This window comes from Rhinolophus ferrumequinum, chromosome 11, assembly GCF_004115265.2.
Source record: "Rhinolophus ferrumequinum isolate MPI-CBG mRhiFer1 chromosome 11, mRhiFer1_v1.p, whole genome shotgun sequence".
Classification (NCBI taxonomy): Eukaryota; Metazoa; Chordata; class Mammalia; order Chiroptera; family Rhinolophidae; genus Rhinolophus; species Rhinolophus ferrumequinum.
The window spans coordinates 6,100,964-6,120,145 of NC_046294.1; the positions used below are offsets into that span (position 1 = coordinate 6,100,964).

Below are 19,182 nucleotides of genomic sequence, written 5' to 3' on the forward strand. Positions count from 1 at the left end.
CCTCTGAGAGGGGAGCGGTGCTACCAGCTCGCGTCATCTGATGCTGTTTCCTGCAGGAGGGAGAAGAGCGGAAAAAAGTGAAACTCCACCCTCCACCTCTGCCTCCCGCCCCCGGGGCCAAAGTACAAAGGGAGGAGGAAGAAGGGAACGGGGGTTGGAGCGGTCGGGCCAAGGGAGCTGGGCCTGGAAGGGGCGGCTCGACCCAACTAAGGACACTTCAGCCAGCCCTGCGCAAAAAGACCCAACCGAAGTCCAGGCGCTGCCCCTCTCTGGCCCCACCTTACATTTGGCGGGTGCTGGAGCCAGGCTCCCAAGACTGATCCGGGACTGAGGCACACCCCGGCCCTTCCGAACTGGCAATGGTGAGACACCGGAGACCTCGGGGTCCCATCCCCCGAGCCTGACCACACTGCCCTGGGTGGCCCTCCTCTAGAAGCTGGAGATGCAGCGGGCCAGGAAGCCACACTCCTGGCTCCCCAGAGAGGCGTGGGTCTGGGGCTGAGGACCAAGGCCCGGATGCCCAGATTCTGGGACTAGGGCTCGCCAGCCAGCAGGGGTGGGGACCAGGGGCACCCAGGGAAGGTCCCCCACACACCCCAACGCCGGCTCCCAGCCATGGAGCCCTTGAAGAACCTCTTCCTCAAGAGCCCACTGGGGTCATGGAACAGCGGTGGCAGTGGGGGCGGCGGGGGCAGCAGCGGAGGCTGGCCAGAGGGGTCCCCGAAAGCAGCGGCTTATGCCAACCCTGTGTGGACAGCCTTGTTTGACTACGAGCCCAATGGGAAAGACGAGCTGGCCCTGCGGAAGGGCGACCGTGTGGAGGTGCTGTCCCGGGATGCAGCTATCTCAGGCGATGAGGGCTGGTGGGCGGGCCAGGTGGGCGGCCAGGTAGGCATCTTTCCATCCAACTATGTGTCTCGGGGCGGCCCGCCCCCCTGCGAGGTGGCCAGCTTCCAGGAGCTGCGGCTGGAAGAGGTGATAGGCATTGGTGGCTTCGGCAAGGTCTACCGAGGAAGTTGGCGAGGTGAGCTGGTGGCCGTAAAGGCAGCTCGACAGGACCCCGATGAGGACATCAGCGTGACAGCTGAGAGCGTGCGCCAGGAAGCCCGGCTTTTCGCCATGCTGGCACACCCCAACATCATCGCCCTCAAGGCCGTGTGCCTGGAGGAGCCCAATCTGTGCCTCGTGATGGAGTATGCAGCTGGTGGGCCCCTCAGCCGTGCCCTGGCTGGGCGGCGTGTGCCCCCCCACGTGCTGGTCAACTGGGCTGTGCAAATTGCCCGTGGGATGCATTACCTGCACTGTGAGGCCCTGGTGCCCGTCATCCACAGAGACCTCAAGTCCAACAACAGTGAGTTGAGGGGAGCATGGTTGGAGGGTGGCATGGCCCAAGCACACACATATTGCCTACTCTCAGCTGAGCCTACCTGGGGATCTACTAGAGGCCGGAGCTCTTGCCCCGGGGGAGTCCCAATTGACTGGGATCCCCACTGTCCCCAAAGCAGAAGTCCCAGACACCAAACAGAGTCCTTCATGCCCCAGCCCCAGAAGAAGTCCTTGGCCCCAGCTCACAGATGCCAAGTTAAAAAATTGGGATCTCTCCGGTGGGCCATAAGTACCCTGCCTAACCATGACTACCACCTTAAGGAAGCAGAGCGCTGGATGCTGGCACTCCTCATCTTCCCCTCCCTTAAAGTTCGCACTTGTGCTGTTGATTCTCTGCACTCCCCTCCACTTGTGATGGGCCGCTCCTCCAGAACAGACTTCTCCAAAGGGAAAGTCCCCCACCATGGTGGTTGTGGTGGTCCAGGCTGGGGCCTGGGCTGGAATTTTGGCCCCACCTCTCCCCTGGGTGGTTATTTCAATTCAGAGCCTCGGTTTCAGACTCTGTATAAAGAGAGTAACAGGGGAGGGGGGTGGGAATGGCTTAATGGACCAGGCAAGCCCTGGTGTATGATGGTAACACACAGTGGGTCCTCAAGCGTGGGTGTGGACATTTGAGGGTTAGATCACCAAAAGGGCCTCACCTGGAATCAGCATTTGGGGTGGGCATGGTGGAGCTATGGCAGACTCAAGCAAGGAGGCACTCCATCTCTAACCATTTCAGGCCTCACACAGTGCTCAGCATGGGCCCAAGACAAGGAGTGACAGTTTCAGAGGCCTTCCAAAAACAGGCAGGCTTCCCACCAGGCCAAAAGCAGTGAGCGTTCAGAGAGGCACCCAGTTGGATAGCCAGGCAGGGCCTGACAAGAGCAAAGGCCAAGAGGCAGGACCCACCACAGTAGTGGGGATACGGGCTTTCTGGGGCCCTGGATGCGGTCTATAGAGCAAAAGGAAGTCCAGGAGGGGCCAGTGGAGTTACTGGAGAGGACTGGGCAGCTCTTGGAAGGGGAGCATGGATATTTTGAGCCTCCTGGCCTGGGCTGACCATGGACAAGGGATCTAGGCGGAGCAGAACACCAGAACCCAGTGATGTCCAAGTCCTTGCCAGGACTGGAGGGGCCGGGGGATGTCTGCCAACCACCCCACCCACTATCATAGGGGGCAGTTTCCACCTCTCAGCCTCATTTCTGGGTTCTAGCCATCTAGGGACCCCCATTCCCTGCCTCAGCCTGAGGGGGATTCCCCGAAGGCCCCAGGGGGAGGGGACTCCGTCTTCTGTTTTTCCTCCAGTTTTCTTTCCAGAAAAAATGGAACAATAGCCCAGGCCCCTGCTCCCCACCCTCCCCACCGCTTCCTGCGTTTCCTGCTGCCCCTGAGCCGGCTTCCTGCCCCTGCTCCAGCCTCTGCTCCCTCCCCAACCCAGCTGCCTGCAGGGGAGGAAAGAGCTGGGGGTGGGGGGTGTTTGTGGGAGAGGAAGGAGCCAGGGATTGCGCCCCTACTCTCCTCCAGTTCCCCTGCTTCCCTCCCAGAGTCTGGGTGGTGGTGAAGGGCAGGGAGGGTGCCCTCAGCCTTCCTGAGCCTGGCCTCCCACCTTGTAGGCCCAAGTTCTAGGCCTGGGGTGCTGTCTGCGGCATTGGGGGGGATGTCCCTGGACTGGGGGGGCGCAGGCAGGAAACAATGGCATGATTTTCCTGGACAATGGGGGCCTTGTGAGGAAGCCTGACAGGGAGAGGAGGGGGAATTCTCCAGGCCCACGAGTCACAGGACTGACCAGCCAGCCCGGCCTGGGCCTGACCTCCCCCAATTCTCCCCCAAAGGACCCCCCCAGTTGGAGACCTGGGCCAGGCCCCCAGAAAGGAGAAGTAGGGACCATGGGAAGGAAGCGGAAGAGGTGTGAGCTGCCTAGGCCACTCCCGAGGCCCACAGAGGCTAGCCCGGGAGGGGGCCGGGGGCCAGGTTTTTTTCTGAGGCCAGGGAGCCCCTAAGGGGCCACTGAGAGGGACTCTCCAGCCCCCTCTTCCGGGTGGCCCTGACTGCCCATCCCAAAGGTCTACATCAGACACCAGAAGTGCAACTTGGCTTGGGACAAATTCAAGGCATTTAGAGAAAAACGGGGGGTGCAGAGGACAGGAGGAGGCTTTGCAGGTGTCAGGTCGAGCTGGGAGTGGGAGGTGGCAGAAAGGCCACCAGTACAAAGAAGTCCCAAGACTTTGGGTGAGTTACCTGGGCCTCAAATTACTTGACTAAAAAGAGGAGGCTGGCCTCCCACCCTGAAATGCTGGTGCAGAAAGTGCTTCACTAGTTTGTGAGGTACCATACTCGTATGTGACAGGGAGCAGCAAGGGTTGGTCTTCAAGAGGTTGGGTGGGTCCTGGCACCAGAAGAGGTAGGAGTCCCTCCTCAGCCCCAGCACACAGACCCCTTTGCCCGGTCCCATTCCAGCCACCTGCCCCTGGCCTGTTGCATTTGTTTTTGGGAATGAGCTCTGTGGGGTTTACTAAATGGTCCAGTTCTGAGCCTCCAGCAGCCAGGCCAGAGACTGTAACGAAGCTTGAAGTTGTAATAGATGGAGTCGGTCTACAGAGAGACGTTAGTGAGCGGCAGAATCTTTAGGACAACTGGCATTTAGCATGTTCATGCTAGATGTCAGACCCTGTGCTGAGGCTTTAAAAAGTGTGATTTTATGTAATATTCAAGACAATCCTCTGAGGTGACTTTTGTTGTCATCTTCAGCTTTTCAGCTGTTCACGACTGAGCCCCAGTTTGGCTCAGAGGAGTGGATTGCAGGATCATTTTCTGAGTTAGGAGAAATGGCAGGCACAGTGGGATGATATGGTGGTTGTTGAGGGTGTATGGACATCAGGTAGGGCAGCTGGTGGTCAGCTGAATTGACTTGTGGCCTAGAGATGCCGATGGGTGGCTGGCACCTGGGAGATGCCAAGACAGCCTGGGGGCAGTGGGCTGAGGTGGAGGAGAGGCAAGCTCTGAGGAATACCAGAATCGAAAGGCCTGAGGGTGGGGGAGGCCCTGAAGGAAACAGCACAAGCAGCCAAAGGCACCGGCTGCCAAGGACAGCAGGGAAGTGTTGGGCAGCAGTGCCAGATGCCCCCACAAGGCCCAAAGAGCTTGGCCAGCAGTAGGATCAGTTGTGGTTTTAGGCATGGAAAAGTGAATACCCTACTTCTGCCACCTCTTCTGAGAAGTCTTCTCTGACTCACCGGGCTGTGTCAGGTGCTAGGGCCCGCCCCTTACCGAGCGGCCTGCTGGTACTCCACCCCCAGTACACTGTGCTGCCCCCATTACAGTGCTGTCACCTGGGCAGGAGAGCTGAGAGGTGTGCCCTGAAATGACACGTGTTCAGCAATGTAATTGGCTTGGATGTCACTTCTCTACAGTGCGGTCATCCATAACCAGAAAAGGAGAGAGGCCCTTTCAGATCCTTGATAATTCTATGACTTTGTCCTTTTTCTATTCCTCTGAAACTTCTCTCATTTGAGCCATGTTTTTTCCTGATGAGAGATTTGCAAGTCGCTGCTTCTCCTCTCTGTATGGTGGCCCCATTTGGGTCAAAGCCATGAGCCCCTGCCAAGTCTGACCATCCACTCCTACATTTATCCCAAACTCCTTTCTGGCCAAGAACCATCCCTTTCTTAGACACCCCCTTTCTCTTAACATCCAGCTGCATTAATAGTTATCCTTTGGAGTCTTCCTCTCCGCTGGAGTGGCTGCACTAGCCACAATGCAATACAGGCAGCAGGGGCCTGTGGTTATCTGTTGGGTCTCCTTTCCAAAGGGTTTTCTCCTGCTCCCCACCCTGAGAGAGGTTCTGATTCACAATCCTGTCTCAACAAAATGACAAAACACGGGTTTCTCTTGAAATTAAAGCCACAAAGCCTGAGAGGCTGCCATATTGCCGGTTTCTATTCAATGCAGTATTAGGAGAAAGTTATAGGAGTGGGTTTGGACTCACACAGACTAGGTTGGAATCTCTGCTTTATTTATATATGGCGTTGGCCAATTCATTTTCTTGCTCAGTTTCTTCATCTGTAATAATGTCTACCTCGCAGATTTTTGTGTGTGTGAGTGCTAGAACTGAGTGTAAAAATGCCTGGTCTCTAGTAGTCCCTCCGTAAGCATTTCCCAGCATTGTTATTTTTGTCTGATTCTATTCCAACGCCAGCTATGAGCTCCTCAGGGCAAGACCACCTCAGTGTCCCCAGTCCCCAGCCAGGATATCTGTCAGATGACAGTTTGCTGCCAGCTCCTCCCTTGTCCTTACCACCTGAGCTTAGAGCACCCACAATCCTGCCCCTCTTCTTCCCCAGTTCTGCTGCTGCAGCCCATTGAGGGTGACGACATGGAGCACAAGACCCTGAAGATCACTGACTTCGGCCTGGCCCGCGAGTGGCACAAAACCACACAAATGAGTGCTGCTGGCACCTATGCCTGGATGGCTCCAGAAGTTATCAAGGCCTCCACCTTCTCTAAGGGCAGCGATGTCTGGAGGTGCGGCCTGGGTAGACAGGCTAGCTGTGGGGCTGCAGAAGGCAGAGGTGGCTGCCAAAAATCTAGTGCTGAGCAGACAGGTGGAGCCTAGCGGGAGGGACCCAAACCATTTAGTTCTTGGTTGCTTTGGGGTGAAATGGCAATGAGTGAGTAGAGGAGGGGACACAGACCCTTTGTCTCACCCACAGCTTTGGAGTGCTGCTGTGGGAACTACTGACTGGGGAGGTGCCCTACCGTGGCATCGACTGTCTTGCTGTGGCCTATGGAGTGGCTGTTAACAAGCTTACACTGCCCATCCCATCCACCTGCCCGGAGCCCTTCGCACAGCTCATGGCCGGTAAGGGAATGGCACGGGTGGGTGAGGGCCAGAGCTCCTTGGCCTTAGACACAGCCACCCACAGGCCCCTTCTAATTTTGTCCCCCCTCCACACTGTGTCCCCAGACTGCTGGGCGCAGGACCCCCATCGCAGGCCCGACTTCGCCTCCATCCTGCAGCAGTTGGAGGCGCTAGAGGCGCAGGTCCTGCGGGAAATGCCGCGGGACTCCTTCCATTCCATGCAGGAAGGATGGAAGCGTGAGATCCAAGGCCTCTTCGATGAGCTGCGGGCCAAAGAAAAGGTGGGAGGAGTCAGAGTCCCAGGGTTGGAAGGAGATGCCGGGAAGACCTGTCTCCCTGGTCTCCATTGGGCAGAGAATGGGGGCGGGCGCCAGTGTCCGTACTGGACTGACCCTACTGCCTTCACTGTCGGGGGCACAGGAACTACTGAGCCGCGAGGAGGAGTTGACCCGTGCCGCGCGTGAGCAGCGGTCACAGGCAGAGCAGCTGCGGCGGCGCGAGCACCTGCTGGCTCAGTGGGAGCTGGAGGTGTTTGAACGCGAGCTGACGCTGCTGCTGCAGCAGGTAGACCGCGAGCGGCCGCACGTGCGCCGCCGCCGCGGCACCTTCAAGCGCAGCAAGCTCCGCGCGCGGGACGGCGGCGAGCGCATCAGCATGCCACTCGGTAAGGGGCGGGCCCCAGCACGCCGCCCGCCATTGGCTGCGTGGACGGAGGGGTGGGGTCAAGCGTACTTGCTGGCCGCACTGGGATTGGTTTAGGGTGTTGGTGGGCGGGTCCGTGAGCTGAAGGTTGGAAGGGGTGGGACTAGGAGTATTTTTTCTGTGGGAGGGTTCTGGCGGAAATATTTGCATGCCGGCCTGGGAGTGGCTGCGGCCGGGAGGGGCGGGGCTCCTGGAAGTTCTGGGAAGGCCGAGGGACCTCTGGCAGGCTAGCTCCCGGGAATCCCCGACTCCGCCGCGCTTCTCTGGCGGTGGAGCCCAGGCGGTCCGCTTTCCTTACCGAGAGGCTGGCCCCAGTCACATAGCCACCGTGTCAGGCCCGGTCCCTACCCTGCCTACGAGCCGGCCGACGGCCCTTGCAGGTTGGGATCATTGCTCTCCACCACAAACCTGCACCTTCCTTCCTTCCCAAACCCAGACTTCAAACACCGCATCACTGTGCAGGCCTCGCCGGGCCTGGACCGGAGGAGAAACGTCTTCGAGGTCGGAGCTGGGGACTCACCCACCTTTCCCCGGTTCCGGGCCATCCAGTGTAAGAAACCTCGCCTCCCTATACCCTTCCCTGAACCCTTATCCGTCTGTCAAACTTTATCCTTGGCGGTGAATCCCACGCACCAAGTCCTCTTCCTGCCAGCCTCCAGTCTTCCTCTCTTATCAGTCTAAACTGGTACCTCTGAGTTCCCCAAGCAGCATTTCTTTTACTAATTTTTTAAAGTCAAATAATTGTATAACACTAGTATTTTCTAATTGTGTGACCACTCATTTTTCTAAATGTTATGCTAATATTAACTTAATTCTTCACAATAACTCGGTGAGTTAACTATCATTACTAAGTAAATCAGAAAAGTGAAAAAAGTAACTTGCCTAACGTTACACAGCTAATAAGAATTTAAACCCAGGCAGTTTGCTGCAGTTTGCAGTAAGCAGCAAATGCCAGCTGAAGGACTAGATGAGATGCCCCACCTTATTGCCAGCCCCAGGACCCAAACCCACCTACCCTGCCCCAATTCTGTTCAGTTCTCTGTGGCCCAAAGCCCACCTTGGGAATGGACTGGGGCCCAGCCTGTTCCCATCCTCTAAGACGTTGCCACTGGAGCCTGACTGTCATCATGGGGGAGGACAGGATCAGGGCTTTTGACCTCAGCTCAGATTCCATCGGTTTCCCTCCACAGTGGAGCCTGCAGAACCAGGCCAAGCATGGGGCCGCCAGTCCCCCCGACGTCAGGAGGACTCAAGCAATGGAGAGCGGCGAGCATGCTGGGCCTGGGGTCCCAGTTCCCCCAAGCCTGGGGAAACCCAGAATGGGAGGTGAGTGCCTGAGTGCCCCCAAACCCAGCATCATCTGCCTCCCAACAGTCCTGAGATTCACAAAGCACAACTCCCCTCCCATCCTGTAACCAGGAGAAGGTCCCGCATGGACGAAGCCACCTGGTACCTGGATTCAGATGATTCATCCCCCTTAGGATCTCCTTCCACACCCCCAACACTTAATGGTGAGTGACCTTGTCACCCCTCAGCTGCACTCCTTGCTGTTGGTACTATGGGAAGGCTACCAGAAGCCAGCAGGCCCAGCAACGCCAGTCCTAGATTCCAGGTCTGACGTTTAGGCCCATGACTGAGCTGGATACAGCCCAAGCCTCAGGGAGCCCAGAGTCTGGTCCCCCTCCATCAGGCCTGGCCTGCAAGAGGGCTCTTTCCTGGCCCCGTGGCAGCCACTGTGCCCTCAGCAGGCTCCAGGGAAGGAAGGAAGATGGAATGGCACCCCTCCCCCCCATTTGGGACACAGGGGAAGCTGGGCTTATAGAGGAGAAGGAAACTGCCGATGTGGGGTGTAGACAGACAAGTGGCTGCCACACTGTACTTCTCAGAATCCCTTCTAAGGAGCTTGTAGGTGGAGAAGGGGATAAGAAAGCTGAGCAGGTGGGAATCCAGGGCCCATTCTCACTTCATCTGGGGTAGTTCTGGGCTTTTCTTTTCTCTGTGGTAATAACAGGACTTACTATGTGCCTGGCATTCCATCCAAGCAATAACCCTGTGAGGGAGGTGCTGTTATTATCCCCATTTTAGAGATGAGGACACAGGCTCCAAGAGGTGCAGTAACCTACCTAAAGCCGCATGCTCAAGATTTGAACCCAGAGAGACTGGCTCCCGTGCTCATGGTGAGCTTCTTTAGGAGCTTTCATGTGGAAAAGGGTTTTTCACATGCAAACTGCCTGGGAAGCAAGGAAGTCAGGCAGAGAGCAAGGCTCCCAGGCCCGAGGGATAAGGGCTCAGCTCAACACTGCCCAGCATTGGCAGAGGCTAGAAAGTTGCAGCCTCCCTTGCCCAAGGGTCTCTTCAGAGCCCCCAGCTACACCTGCTTCTCACAGCCAGAACGCAGCATCTGGCTTAGTGTTGTCAGGCTAGAGTCCTATTCAGGAAACGGTTTAGACTCTCTCCTCTCACTCCACCCAGCACATCTCCTCCACCATTAGCTGAGCTACATTTGGTGGTAATCACAGCAGCTAACACTTATTGGGTCCCTCCTATGTGCCAGGCAATGCCATGAGGTGGGTATTATTAATAGCTCTATTTTATAGAGGAAGAAACTGAGGCACAGAGAGGTTTGAGTGGTTTGATGTAGGGCACACAGTAGAGCAGAGATTTGAACCAGGTGACTCCAGAGGCAGAGCCTTCAGCCCCCATCTGCTGCACCATTTTCTACTCCAGCAGCTGCATTGCCCCAAGCTGGCTGTGCTGCAGGGATTGAACTGAGACTTGGGAGGCAAAGAGGCCTGCTTGGATTCATCTGCTCTAGAATGTACCAGGTCAGAGGGTCAATGGAGAACTTGAGGTCCTGCCAACCCAGGTGTGTAGGTGGAAGCAGCCTGATAATGTTCTGCAGATCCCTTTGGCCTTGCCTTCCCTGAGTAATTGGGCAGGGACCCAAGGACCTGATCCCATCCTTCTCAAGCTTGCCACCTTACCTAAAAGGACATCACCTGCCCCAGCTCAGCTGCTAGCTGAGAGCTGGGTTCCCCTCGTGTAAGCCCACACTCCAGCCGCCATCTTGGGCCCATGAGAGTGCATGACCGTGACCTCCCAGCCGTCCAGAATCAGAAGCCTGGCTGAGAATCAAAGAAGATCCTGTGAGATTGTCCCAGGCATAAGCCATGCCACTGAGGAGCCCCATCTCCCATTCCCCATCCCTACCTGGATGCCCCGGCCCCTGGGGAACTGGTTGCAGTGAGTTGCATATTGGTGGATGTAGTCAGGTTACACTGACAGAAATTGCCCTGGAGCTGGTAACTACGACATGGCCACGTCTTCTCTATGAGGCCCTATGGAAGTGAGTTTACCTTCATCCCTGGGTCAAGAATGGTTGTGCTGCTTTCTCCTAAACAGCTGGGTTGCCAACTCTTAGTGCCAGGAAACTTAGAGGCAAATTAAACCCTTGTTCAGTTACCTTGGGCAAGTCACTTACCTCTCGGAACCTCAGTCTCTCAGGCCATTGACTGCAGGAACTTCTTCCCGCTCTCATTTTATGTACTGACCTCCATCTTCATTTAGCTTTGTCCCATTTTTCTTGCCTATCTGAAACATGTTTTTCCCATTCTCTTTAAACTCATTATAAATAATCAGTTTCTTTCCCTTTAAAATGGGGTAAAAACAATCACCTTATGTGGTTGTTGCAAGGATTCTAAGAATGGATTCTCCCATCAAATATGTATCGATGCATTTTATGAGCCAAGCATCAGAGTGTTAGAGATCAACACTGCCCTGACCGTGGAGAGGGCCTAGTCTGGAGGATGAGGCAGACCCATAAATAAGTACAGTAGAAGCACCCAGTGAAGGGGGCGAGGGCTGCATAAGGCGTAACATGAGCAGTAACTGCATAGGTCGGGGGCATTCTGGGAAGCCTTCTAAAAGAGGAATAAAACTCTTGATTTTCTCTACACAACTCACTTGACTTCTGACACCAAGTGTGTGAGATTGTGCCCCACCCTGACCAATTCTCCAACACCAGCTGGGTGTCCTACAATTCAGGTCAGTTCCAACACTATCTGGCGTTAGTTACCTGGACCCCCCCAGGTTAAGGTCTTAGTCCCCCAAGACTGCTCCCATTCACAAGTCTAGGTGGTCATCCGTGCTTCTGACCGACTGGCTATAAATCAGAGGTTCCCACCAGCCCCTGCTCAGGTTTGATCATTTGCAAGAATAGATCACAGAACTCAGGAAAACAGTTTACTTACTAGATTACCAGTTCATTATAAAGAATACAGATGAAGGATAACCAGATCGAAGAGATGCGTAGGGCAGGGGATTCGGGAAGGGGCGTGGGGACGACAGTGCCCTCTCCGAGCACACCACTTTCCCAGCCCTTAGGTGTGTGCACTAACCTGGAAGTTCTCCAAACGCCTTCAGCTAAGGTTCTTATGGGGGCTTCATTAGGTGACTGTGATTGATTGATGAATTCATTGACCATTGGTGACTGAACTCAATCTCTAGCCCCTCCCCTTCCTGGAGGGGGCTGGGGCTGAAAGTTCCACCCGCTAATCACATGGTTGGTTCCTTTGGCAACCAGACCCCATCCCTAGGGGCTTTCCAAAAGTCACCTCATTAATATGAAGTCAGGTGCTGTTAAAAGGGGCTTGTTATGAATAAAAAAAGACAGCCCTTTCACTTCTATCACTCTATCACTTGGAATATTCCAAGGGTTTTAGGAGCTCTGTACCAGGAATGAGAGGAAGACCAAATATGTTTCTCATCATAAATCACAATATCAAGCTTCACAGAGGAGGTGACATCTGAGCTGTGTGTTGCTGGGTGGGAGAGGTGTGCTGGGAATAGTGTGCACAGGCAGGAGGCTCCAGACCTGAGGAAGAGGAAGCCTGGCTGGGACTTAGTGGGCTGTCCTCCTGGGTCTGTGAAGCCCAGTGCAGCTCCAGTACATTGGTCAGTGGATGATTGTTGCATGAATGAGTGAATGAAGCTAGAAAAACAATCAGGAGCCAAGTCAGGAAGGACCTGGAAATTATGGGGAGTTTTTATGCAGAGACCTGTCTCAAGAGGTAAGGGTTGTGGGTTGTGGCTGAGAATGCGACCCCCCTCAGCCAAGTCCTGGTTCATCGTAGAAGTTCATTTTTCCCAGCCTTGCATTTCTTCCTCTTGACATACAGCCCAGTGCCCACTCCAGGCAGGCCCACTCCATGCCTGGCCCAAAGAAGAAGGGGAAGGTAGTAGGGGCGAGACCAGGGAGGGCTTTGAAAGCCCAGCCAAGGAGCTTGGACTTTCATCTAGTGGCAGTGGAGAGCAATGGCAAATTCTAGAGCCAAGGAGAACCTGACAAAATTGGGGTTTGTGGGAGGCCACCATAGACACCCCCTACCTCCTCAATGATGGGCTCCCTAGGCCCACAGGTAGGACACAAATGTCCCGAAATCCAGAGCAGAGCCTGGTTGGGAAGTGGTAGAGAGCAGAGGCTCTGTTGGCCCTGCCTGGAGTGAGGCCAGCTCCACCCCTTACTGGCTGCCCAGCGCTTAACCTCTCCGAACCTAGAACCCCTGCGGCATGAGGCTCAGACAACATAATGCCCCTAAATCATTCAACTGGGACCTGGCACAAATAACTGACCCGAGCCTCAGTTTCCTCATTTCTGTAATGGGGAGAGTGATGCGTGCCTCTGGGACTATGGTGTACATTGGAGTTGACCTGCGTGCCCCAGAGAAGCTACTACTGGAGCAGGCAGGCAGGGGGGCCAGGTTCTGCCCAGCCAGGAAGGAGGGCCATAGGGCACCAGTTCCAGTCCTGTCCCTGGAGCCTTGCAGATGCTCCCTGCTGGCCATGGAGGCTACTGCGGCCCACTGTGATCTGGCCTCAGCTTGCCTCCTGGTGGACCCCCTTTCCTGCCCCTACCTCCCCATCTCTGGGCTCCAGGGCACCTGGCTGCCTCCCAGGCTTTGCCGCTACTGGTTCCTTGGCCAGCACTGTGCTCTAAAAGGCCAGAATGTGTGTATGTGATGGAGGCATCATGGGCCTGGTCAGGGAAGGTATGGGGAGAACTCAGTCCTTGTTCTGAGGCCACGGAGGGAACCCTACCTTAAGATGGCCTAACCTATGCCCTGCCCCGGCCACCAGGTAACCCCCCGCGGCCCAGCCCGGAGCCAGAGGAGCCTCGGCGGCCGGCTGTGGCAGAACGCGGTAGCGGTTCCGGGACGCCCAAGCTGATCCAGCGCGCGCTGTTGCGTGGCACCGCCCTGCTCGCCTCGCTGGGCCTCGGCCGTGACCTGCAGCCGCCCGGGGGTCCCGGCCGCGAGCGTGGGGAGCCCTCACCAGTGGTCCCGGCACCGCAGCCCACTCCATCCCCCGCCGAGCCTCCCCCCGCCCCGCTCATCCGCTTCTCCCTCAAGACACCTGTCGCCCCCACCCTCCGGTTGAGCCCCGATGCTCCAGGCCCGCCCACCTCCACGCCCCTGCTGCTGGAGCTGGGTGTCCCCACCGGCCAACCGTCAGCCAAGAGCCCCCGGCGCGAGGAAGAGAGGCGTGGTGAGTGGCCAGCTGCATGCTTGTCAGTGATGGAGTGGAGGGGCTGGTGGGGACATGCATGGTAGTAAGGCTCGGTCCACAGTAGCCTGCTGGACCCCAAACGGGGACGCTGAGCATGCATGTAGGGAACGGAGTTCTAAGGTCAGCCACCCAGTGGTCAGGGTGGGTTGAGGCCCGGCCAGGCCGGTGGTGAGAAAACAGAAGTAATGATAATTAAGATAGCAGACTCCTACTGGTTGCTTACTTGTGCCAGGGCCTGGTACTTTAGACTATTGTCTCATTTATCATAAGAACTCTGTGAACCAGCTGCTCTTGTTAGACTCACTTATCGACAAAGAAATTTAAGACACAGAGCCAGGACTCGTGTCTCCCACTAGTAAGTGGCAGAGCTGGGATCCAAGCCCAGGCCTGTCTACTCCAGAGGCCTCACTTTTAACCACTACATAGTAAACAGATGCACCATGGAACATAAGGGACCATGGAAGTTAGGAGTCAAGTAGCTCACTGTGTAGATGGGGAAACTGAGGCCCAGAGCAGGGCAGTGCCTCCCAGGGACACCCAGGAATAAGTGGCTGCCTGACCCTGTGCCCCTCCCTCACCCTTCATAGGAAGCACTGTCTCACCCCCACCAGGGATATCCCGCTCCGCTCCTGGCACCCCGGGCACCCCACGCTCACCACCCCTGGGCCTCATCAGCCGACCTCGGCCCTCACCCCTTCGCAGCCGAATCGACCCGTGGAGCTTCGTTTCAGCTGGACCACGGCCTTCACCTCTGCCCTCACCACAGCCTGCGCCCCGCCGGGCACCCTGGACCTTGTTCCCAGACTCGGACCCCTTCTGGGACTCTCCACCTGCCAACCCCTTCCGGGGGGGCCCTCAGGACTGCAGGGCGCAGACCAAAGACACAAGTGCCCAGGCCCCATGGATGCCGGAGGCAGGGCCTTGAGTGGGCTGGGCTGCTCCCCCACGCTCCAGCTGCCCTAGAGGGGCCACAGCATACACTGGAACAGGAGCTGGGCAAGCCTCTGTAGCTGCCTTGGTTTCCCCCAGGGACCCTGCCCCGTTTGGGGGTCAGGAACACTACACTGCACAGGAAGCCTTCACACTGGATGGGGGGCCTGCACACCCCCGACACACCTGCAACCTGTGGGTCCCCCGACTTACCTGCCCCCCTGGGGCCCGACACTGTACCCAGCTGGTTGGGAGGACCATAGCCTGTCTCAGGGAATTGCCCCCAGGGGTAGTGCCGGGAGGAGGGGAGGTGCGAGGGAGAGGGTCTGGCCTCAGCTGTCACCAGCACTTTTGACCAAGTCCTGCTACTGTGGCCCCCGCCCCAAGGCTTAGTGCCTGGACCGCCCTGCTCGGGGGGTCATCTGGGGCTGGGGTTCTCTGGGTGCCTTCCTGCTGCCCCGGCCAGGGTTGGGGCCTCGGCCTCAGGATCCAATGAAGCCAAATAAACTCCTCAAGCTGTCTCCCCAAGCATATCCTGTCACCTTTCTTAGAGGTAACCAGGGACCCAACCTACCACATGACCCTGGTCGCCTCATGCCCCCAGCACAATGGGCCTGGGCTTAGGCTTTGCACCACACCCCTCTCCTGGGGTCAAGTCCACCGGCCTCAGTCGGGCATAGAAGGCCCTTGTCAGCCTCCCTGCACCCACACGCACTGGCCTTACCTACCTCCCCACCCTTGCCAGGCCTTTCCCACTATTGCAAGCAACTCTTCACCCTGATTCATTCTGCTGCCAGACGGTCCCTGCTTATCCTCAGGGCCAGCTGCGATGTTACCTCCCCTGGGACTCCTCCTCTGACTCCCAGCCAGGGCAGCCCGCTGAACTCAGGAACCCACAGCTCTCTGGGCAGCGTCTTGGGGGTGTGTGTTGGGTGTGTCTCTATCCCTGGGCTGGACACAGGAGGAGTGACCCACCCGGCCACCTGGCTCCACTCACAGCTCCCTTACTGCCACGGGATTCTACGGTTTATGGGAATCCTAGTCCAGGCTCCTCGTCCCCCGCTCCCTTCCCCGGCATGCTCCAGGGCAGCCAGGTTTACTGTGTAGCCAGTGTTCAGCAGTGTGGGACTCGGGAGGGCAGGGCACAAAGGGTCCAGGGCCCTCTGTGCCTCCTCAACTGCCTCACACCCGTCTGCACCAGACCCATCCCGAATCCCACATTCCTCTCCCACTGTGCTTTCCATCCAGGACCCCTACAGTAACACCCCCCATAGGTCCCCTGGGGCACACTTGCCTTCCAGGTCCTGCATCCTTAACCCCTTGCTCTCCCCCCACAGCCAGTCCCGTACCTTTCGCACCCAAGCTCTTTCCCTCGACTGGCCTTTCATCCCCCGGCTGAAATGTCCCTCCCAGAGAAGACTTCCCAGTGACAGGACTCTCCCATTAGCCAAAGGTTTCCTTCAGGGAGCAAATGACAAGGTGAACATGTCATGTTTCCTTGCTAACAAGTTTCTTGCGTGAACACCAGGAGGGAAGGGACCTGTGTCCTCAAGCCCCTGCTGAGGGGATGAATGGAGTACGTGACTGAGTGTGTCCTTGAAAAAACTACCAGTGTGATTTGGAGCCAGTCACTTACCTCTCTGGGCCTCACTTTCCTCCACCCAGCCCTTACCACCCCAGCTTCAGGAAATTGGCCCAATAATAGCCCCAGAAACTGGGAGGAGTGACCCCGCTCCCTTCAAGCCTAAACTGTCTCCTCTCCTGGATCCACACACCCTAGCTGTGTCCCAGGCTTCTCCCCCTCTCAGCCACCTACACAGACAGCACCTCCTCCCAGCCCCACCCATCAGCCCCTCCCAGGTGCCTGCGGTGGAGCAGCCAGCTCCCAGAGCACCTCAGACTCCCTGGCGGCACACCATGTGGGGTCTAAGGCCCTGGGCTCGATATGGGCTACTGGTCATGGCTCACCTGCTGGCCCTGGGGCTTGGAGCTGTGGTGTTCCAGGCCCTGGAGGGGCCACCAGCACTTCAGCTCCAGGCCAAACTCAGGGCAGAGTTGGTCACTTTCCAGGCGGAGTACAGAGCCTGCCTGCCACCCGGGGTACTAGACGAGCTGCTGGGCACCGCCCTGATAGCCCAGGCCCATGGGGTCTCCAGCCTGGGCAATGGCTCCGAGGCCAGGACCTGGGATCTGCCCTCGGCCCTGCTCTTCACTACCAGCATCCTCACCACCACGGGTAAGGCCGCCAGGCGGCCGGGCAGGAGGGGGTTCCTGAGGCCATGGCTCCCTGGGATCCCTGAGAGTGCAGCTCTTCCCCCAGCCCCAAAGTGCCAGACAGAGCTCAGGCCTTATTAGGCCTGACATCACAGCTGGGGCTCTCCACACCAACACACCCTAACTGGTACCTCAACTTCAGCTGCCAGGAAGGGTGTGACCTCCCCAGCCCCACCCCCAGGCACCCTTTGATACCCAGGAGAGGTGCCGAGACCCCATGGGCTTGAGGTGAGGCAAGGAACAAATTGTGGAATGGCTTCTTGGATGGAGGGAAATGGAGTGAACCCGGGGAGTACAGATTAGGACCACAACTCAAGAGGAAGTGTAAGGGAAGTCTCCTAGGGGAGGAAGTCCTGATGAGATGTTAGCTAAGGCAAGAAGACACAGAAATGAGGGATGAAAGCATTCCTGGCAGAGGAAGCATTGTGGGAAGGCCCAAGGAAATAAAGTAATGGGACCCACAGCCCTGGGGGGATTTTCTCTGGCAAAGTCTCTAAATATTTTTTTAAAGTGTTTTCCAACTTCTGTTGGAAAAATCTAAAAATCTATTTTCACTGAGCCCGAATCCCTGCAAGGCCAAATACTGGCTGGAGTGGAACAGGACCTGCACATGCGCTCCAGTCCACCCCACTCCCCACCCCTCCCTCTTGTCTCACATCTGGCTCCTCTAGGCATTTGAGTTTACAACCTCTGGACTAGCTGATCCTGTTCTCCCTGCCTTTGCACATGCTTTTTTGGCTTGAGTGCCCTCTCTAATGCATGCTGCCTCTTCTGCAGCTCTTGATGTCAAGTGTCTTGACTGACTTTCCTCTCTCCCCCACCAAATGGCAGGAACTGAGCAGACTCGGGTTCCAGTGCAAGGCCCAGCACACAGGATAACTAGATGCACCTGTGGGGAACGAAAGAGTAGGTGATGTTCTGCCCAGGGGAAGTGGGCAGAGCTGAGGAATCTCAGAAAGCCAGGCTCCCTCTGGGGCAGGACAGCAGTTCTCAGAATTGTCCCAGTTGAAAGAGGCCTGAGGGCAGACTGTCTCTTTTCTTTCATTTTCCAGAAAATAAGAATAGCCCACAGGGGTTTAGGGACTTGTCCAAGACCCCCACTGAGTGAGCAGAGCCACAGAACACGGACCTGCACGGTTCTGGCCATCTCGGACACTAGAGGGCAGCCTTCTGCTGAAGCGATGTTGGGGGAAGTGGGGACCCCAGCAGGCATTCCACTCTCGGTGCTCATTGTCCACTGTCTCTCCCTTCTCCAGGTTATGGCCACATGGCCCCGTTATCTGCAGGTGGAAAGGCCTTCTGCGTGGTCTATGCAGCGTTGGGGCTGCCAGCCTCCTTAGCACTTGTGGCCACACTGCGTCACTGCCTACTGCCTCTGCTCAGCTGCCCGTTTGCCTGGGTAGCTGTCCGCTGGCAGCTGGCACCGGCCAGGGCTGCGCTGCTGCAGGCAGCTGGACTGGGCCTGCTAGTAGCTGGTACCTTCGTGCTGCTACCAGCACTGGTTCTGTGGGTTCTGCAGGGCAACTGCAGCCTCCTGGAGGCCATCTACTTCTGCTTCAGCTCGCTCAGCACCATTGGTCTGGGGGACCTGCTGCCAGGTCGCGGCCGTAACCTGCATCCAGCGCTTTACCATCTTGGCCAGATCGCACTTCTCAGTGAGTCCAGCTCCAAGGAGCATCAGGGGGAGAGGAGGGAAGAGGAGCTTGGACTACAACTCCCATAAACCAGTGGGGCGGGGGTGGGGGCTGAGCCTCACAGAGGGAGGGATCCTGCCCAACGTGTGGTGTGGTATTTGTAGTTGAAATAACCCAGGCAGCAGTGTTAAGAGAATTGTGAGTGGCATCAGGTGCCAGGGTGAGTCACCAGGCTGGGAGGTGGGCAGGGAGCATCATCAGCACCCCAAGAGCTGCCCTAGCAACCTCTCCCCCCCAGGTTACTTGCTCCTGGGGCTCCTGGCCATGCTGCTGGCTGTGGAGACATTCTCGGAGCTGCCACAGGTCCATGCCATGGTGAAGTTCTTCGGGTCCAGTGGTCCTTTGACCACCGAGGACCAAGGTGGCATCCTAGGCCAGGACGAACTGTCTTTGAGCACCCTGCCCCCCTCAACCACAGCCCCAGCACAAGCCCCAGCTTGCTGACAAGTGTCAGGTGATGGAGCTGAACTCCTTTCAGGTGGAGACGCCTGAAGAGGAAGCCTCTAGAGATGGGAGGAGAGGGATGGAAGTGAGCACCTCAGGGAATAATCTGTTAATAAAAAATAAAACGGGCAACAACCCCAATTGTGCTTTTGTCTCTTCTTTCGAAATGGTTCTTCCCTATAGTGATCAACAACCCAAACCACCATCATCCTTCCAGGCTGAGGTACCGCCTCCGCGGGCATCTGGGAACCTCAGAGCCGGCACAGCCCCATTTAGGATCGCAGACAACCTTATCAGCCTAAGCGCCAACCCCTTCCGCCTATTGAAAACCCAGCTGTCCTGAGAAAG

The 19,182-nt window shown here is 57.0% G+C and overlaps 2 protein-coding genes across 3 annotated transcripts; both read left to right on the plus strand.

Moving 5' to 3' along the window:
* The first annotated feature begins 139 nt into the window (after positions 1–139).
* MAP3K11 (mitogen-activated protein kinase kinase kinase 11) lies at positions 140–14,943 on the plus strand. Of its 2 annotated transcripts, none has more exons than XM_033119257.1 (10): positions 140–1,351; positions 5,709–5,889; positions 6,078–6,226; positions 6,332–6,507; positions 6,647–6,890; positions 7,365–7,478; positions 8,119–8,254; positions 8,348–8,439; positions 13,064–13,471; positions 14,104–14,943. In XM_033119257.1, the coding sequence occupies exons 1-10, from the start codon at positions 616–618 to the stop codon at positions 14,415–14,417; spliced, it is 2,550 nt and encodes an 849-aa protein (XP_032975148.1). In that variant the 5' UTR covers positions 140–615; the 3' UTR covers positions 14,418–14,943. The 2 variants fall into 2 exon arrangements, with proteins under 2 accessions (XP_032975148.1, XP_032975147.1); XM_033119256.1 differs by having other exon boundaries at positions 141–1,351; positions 14,080–14,942.
* A 133-nt stretch (positions 14,944–15,076) lies between these two features.
* On the plus strand, positions 15,077–18,958 carry KCNK7 (potassium two pore domain channel subfamily K member 7). Its single transcript, XM_033119258.1, has 3 exons — positions 15,077–16,658; positions 17,953–18,351; positions 18,629–18,958. Exons 1-3 carry the CDS (start codon positions 16,340–16,342, stop codon positions 18,832–18,834), a joined length of 924 nt encoding a protein of 307 aa, XP_032975149.1. The 5' UTR covers positions 15,077–16,339; the 3' UTR covers positions 18,835–18,958.
* Positions 18,959–19,182: the final 224 nt, after the last annotated feature.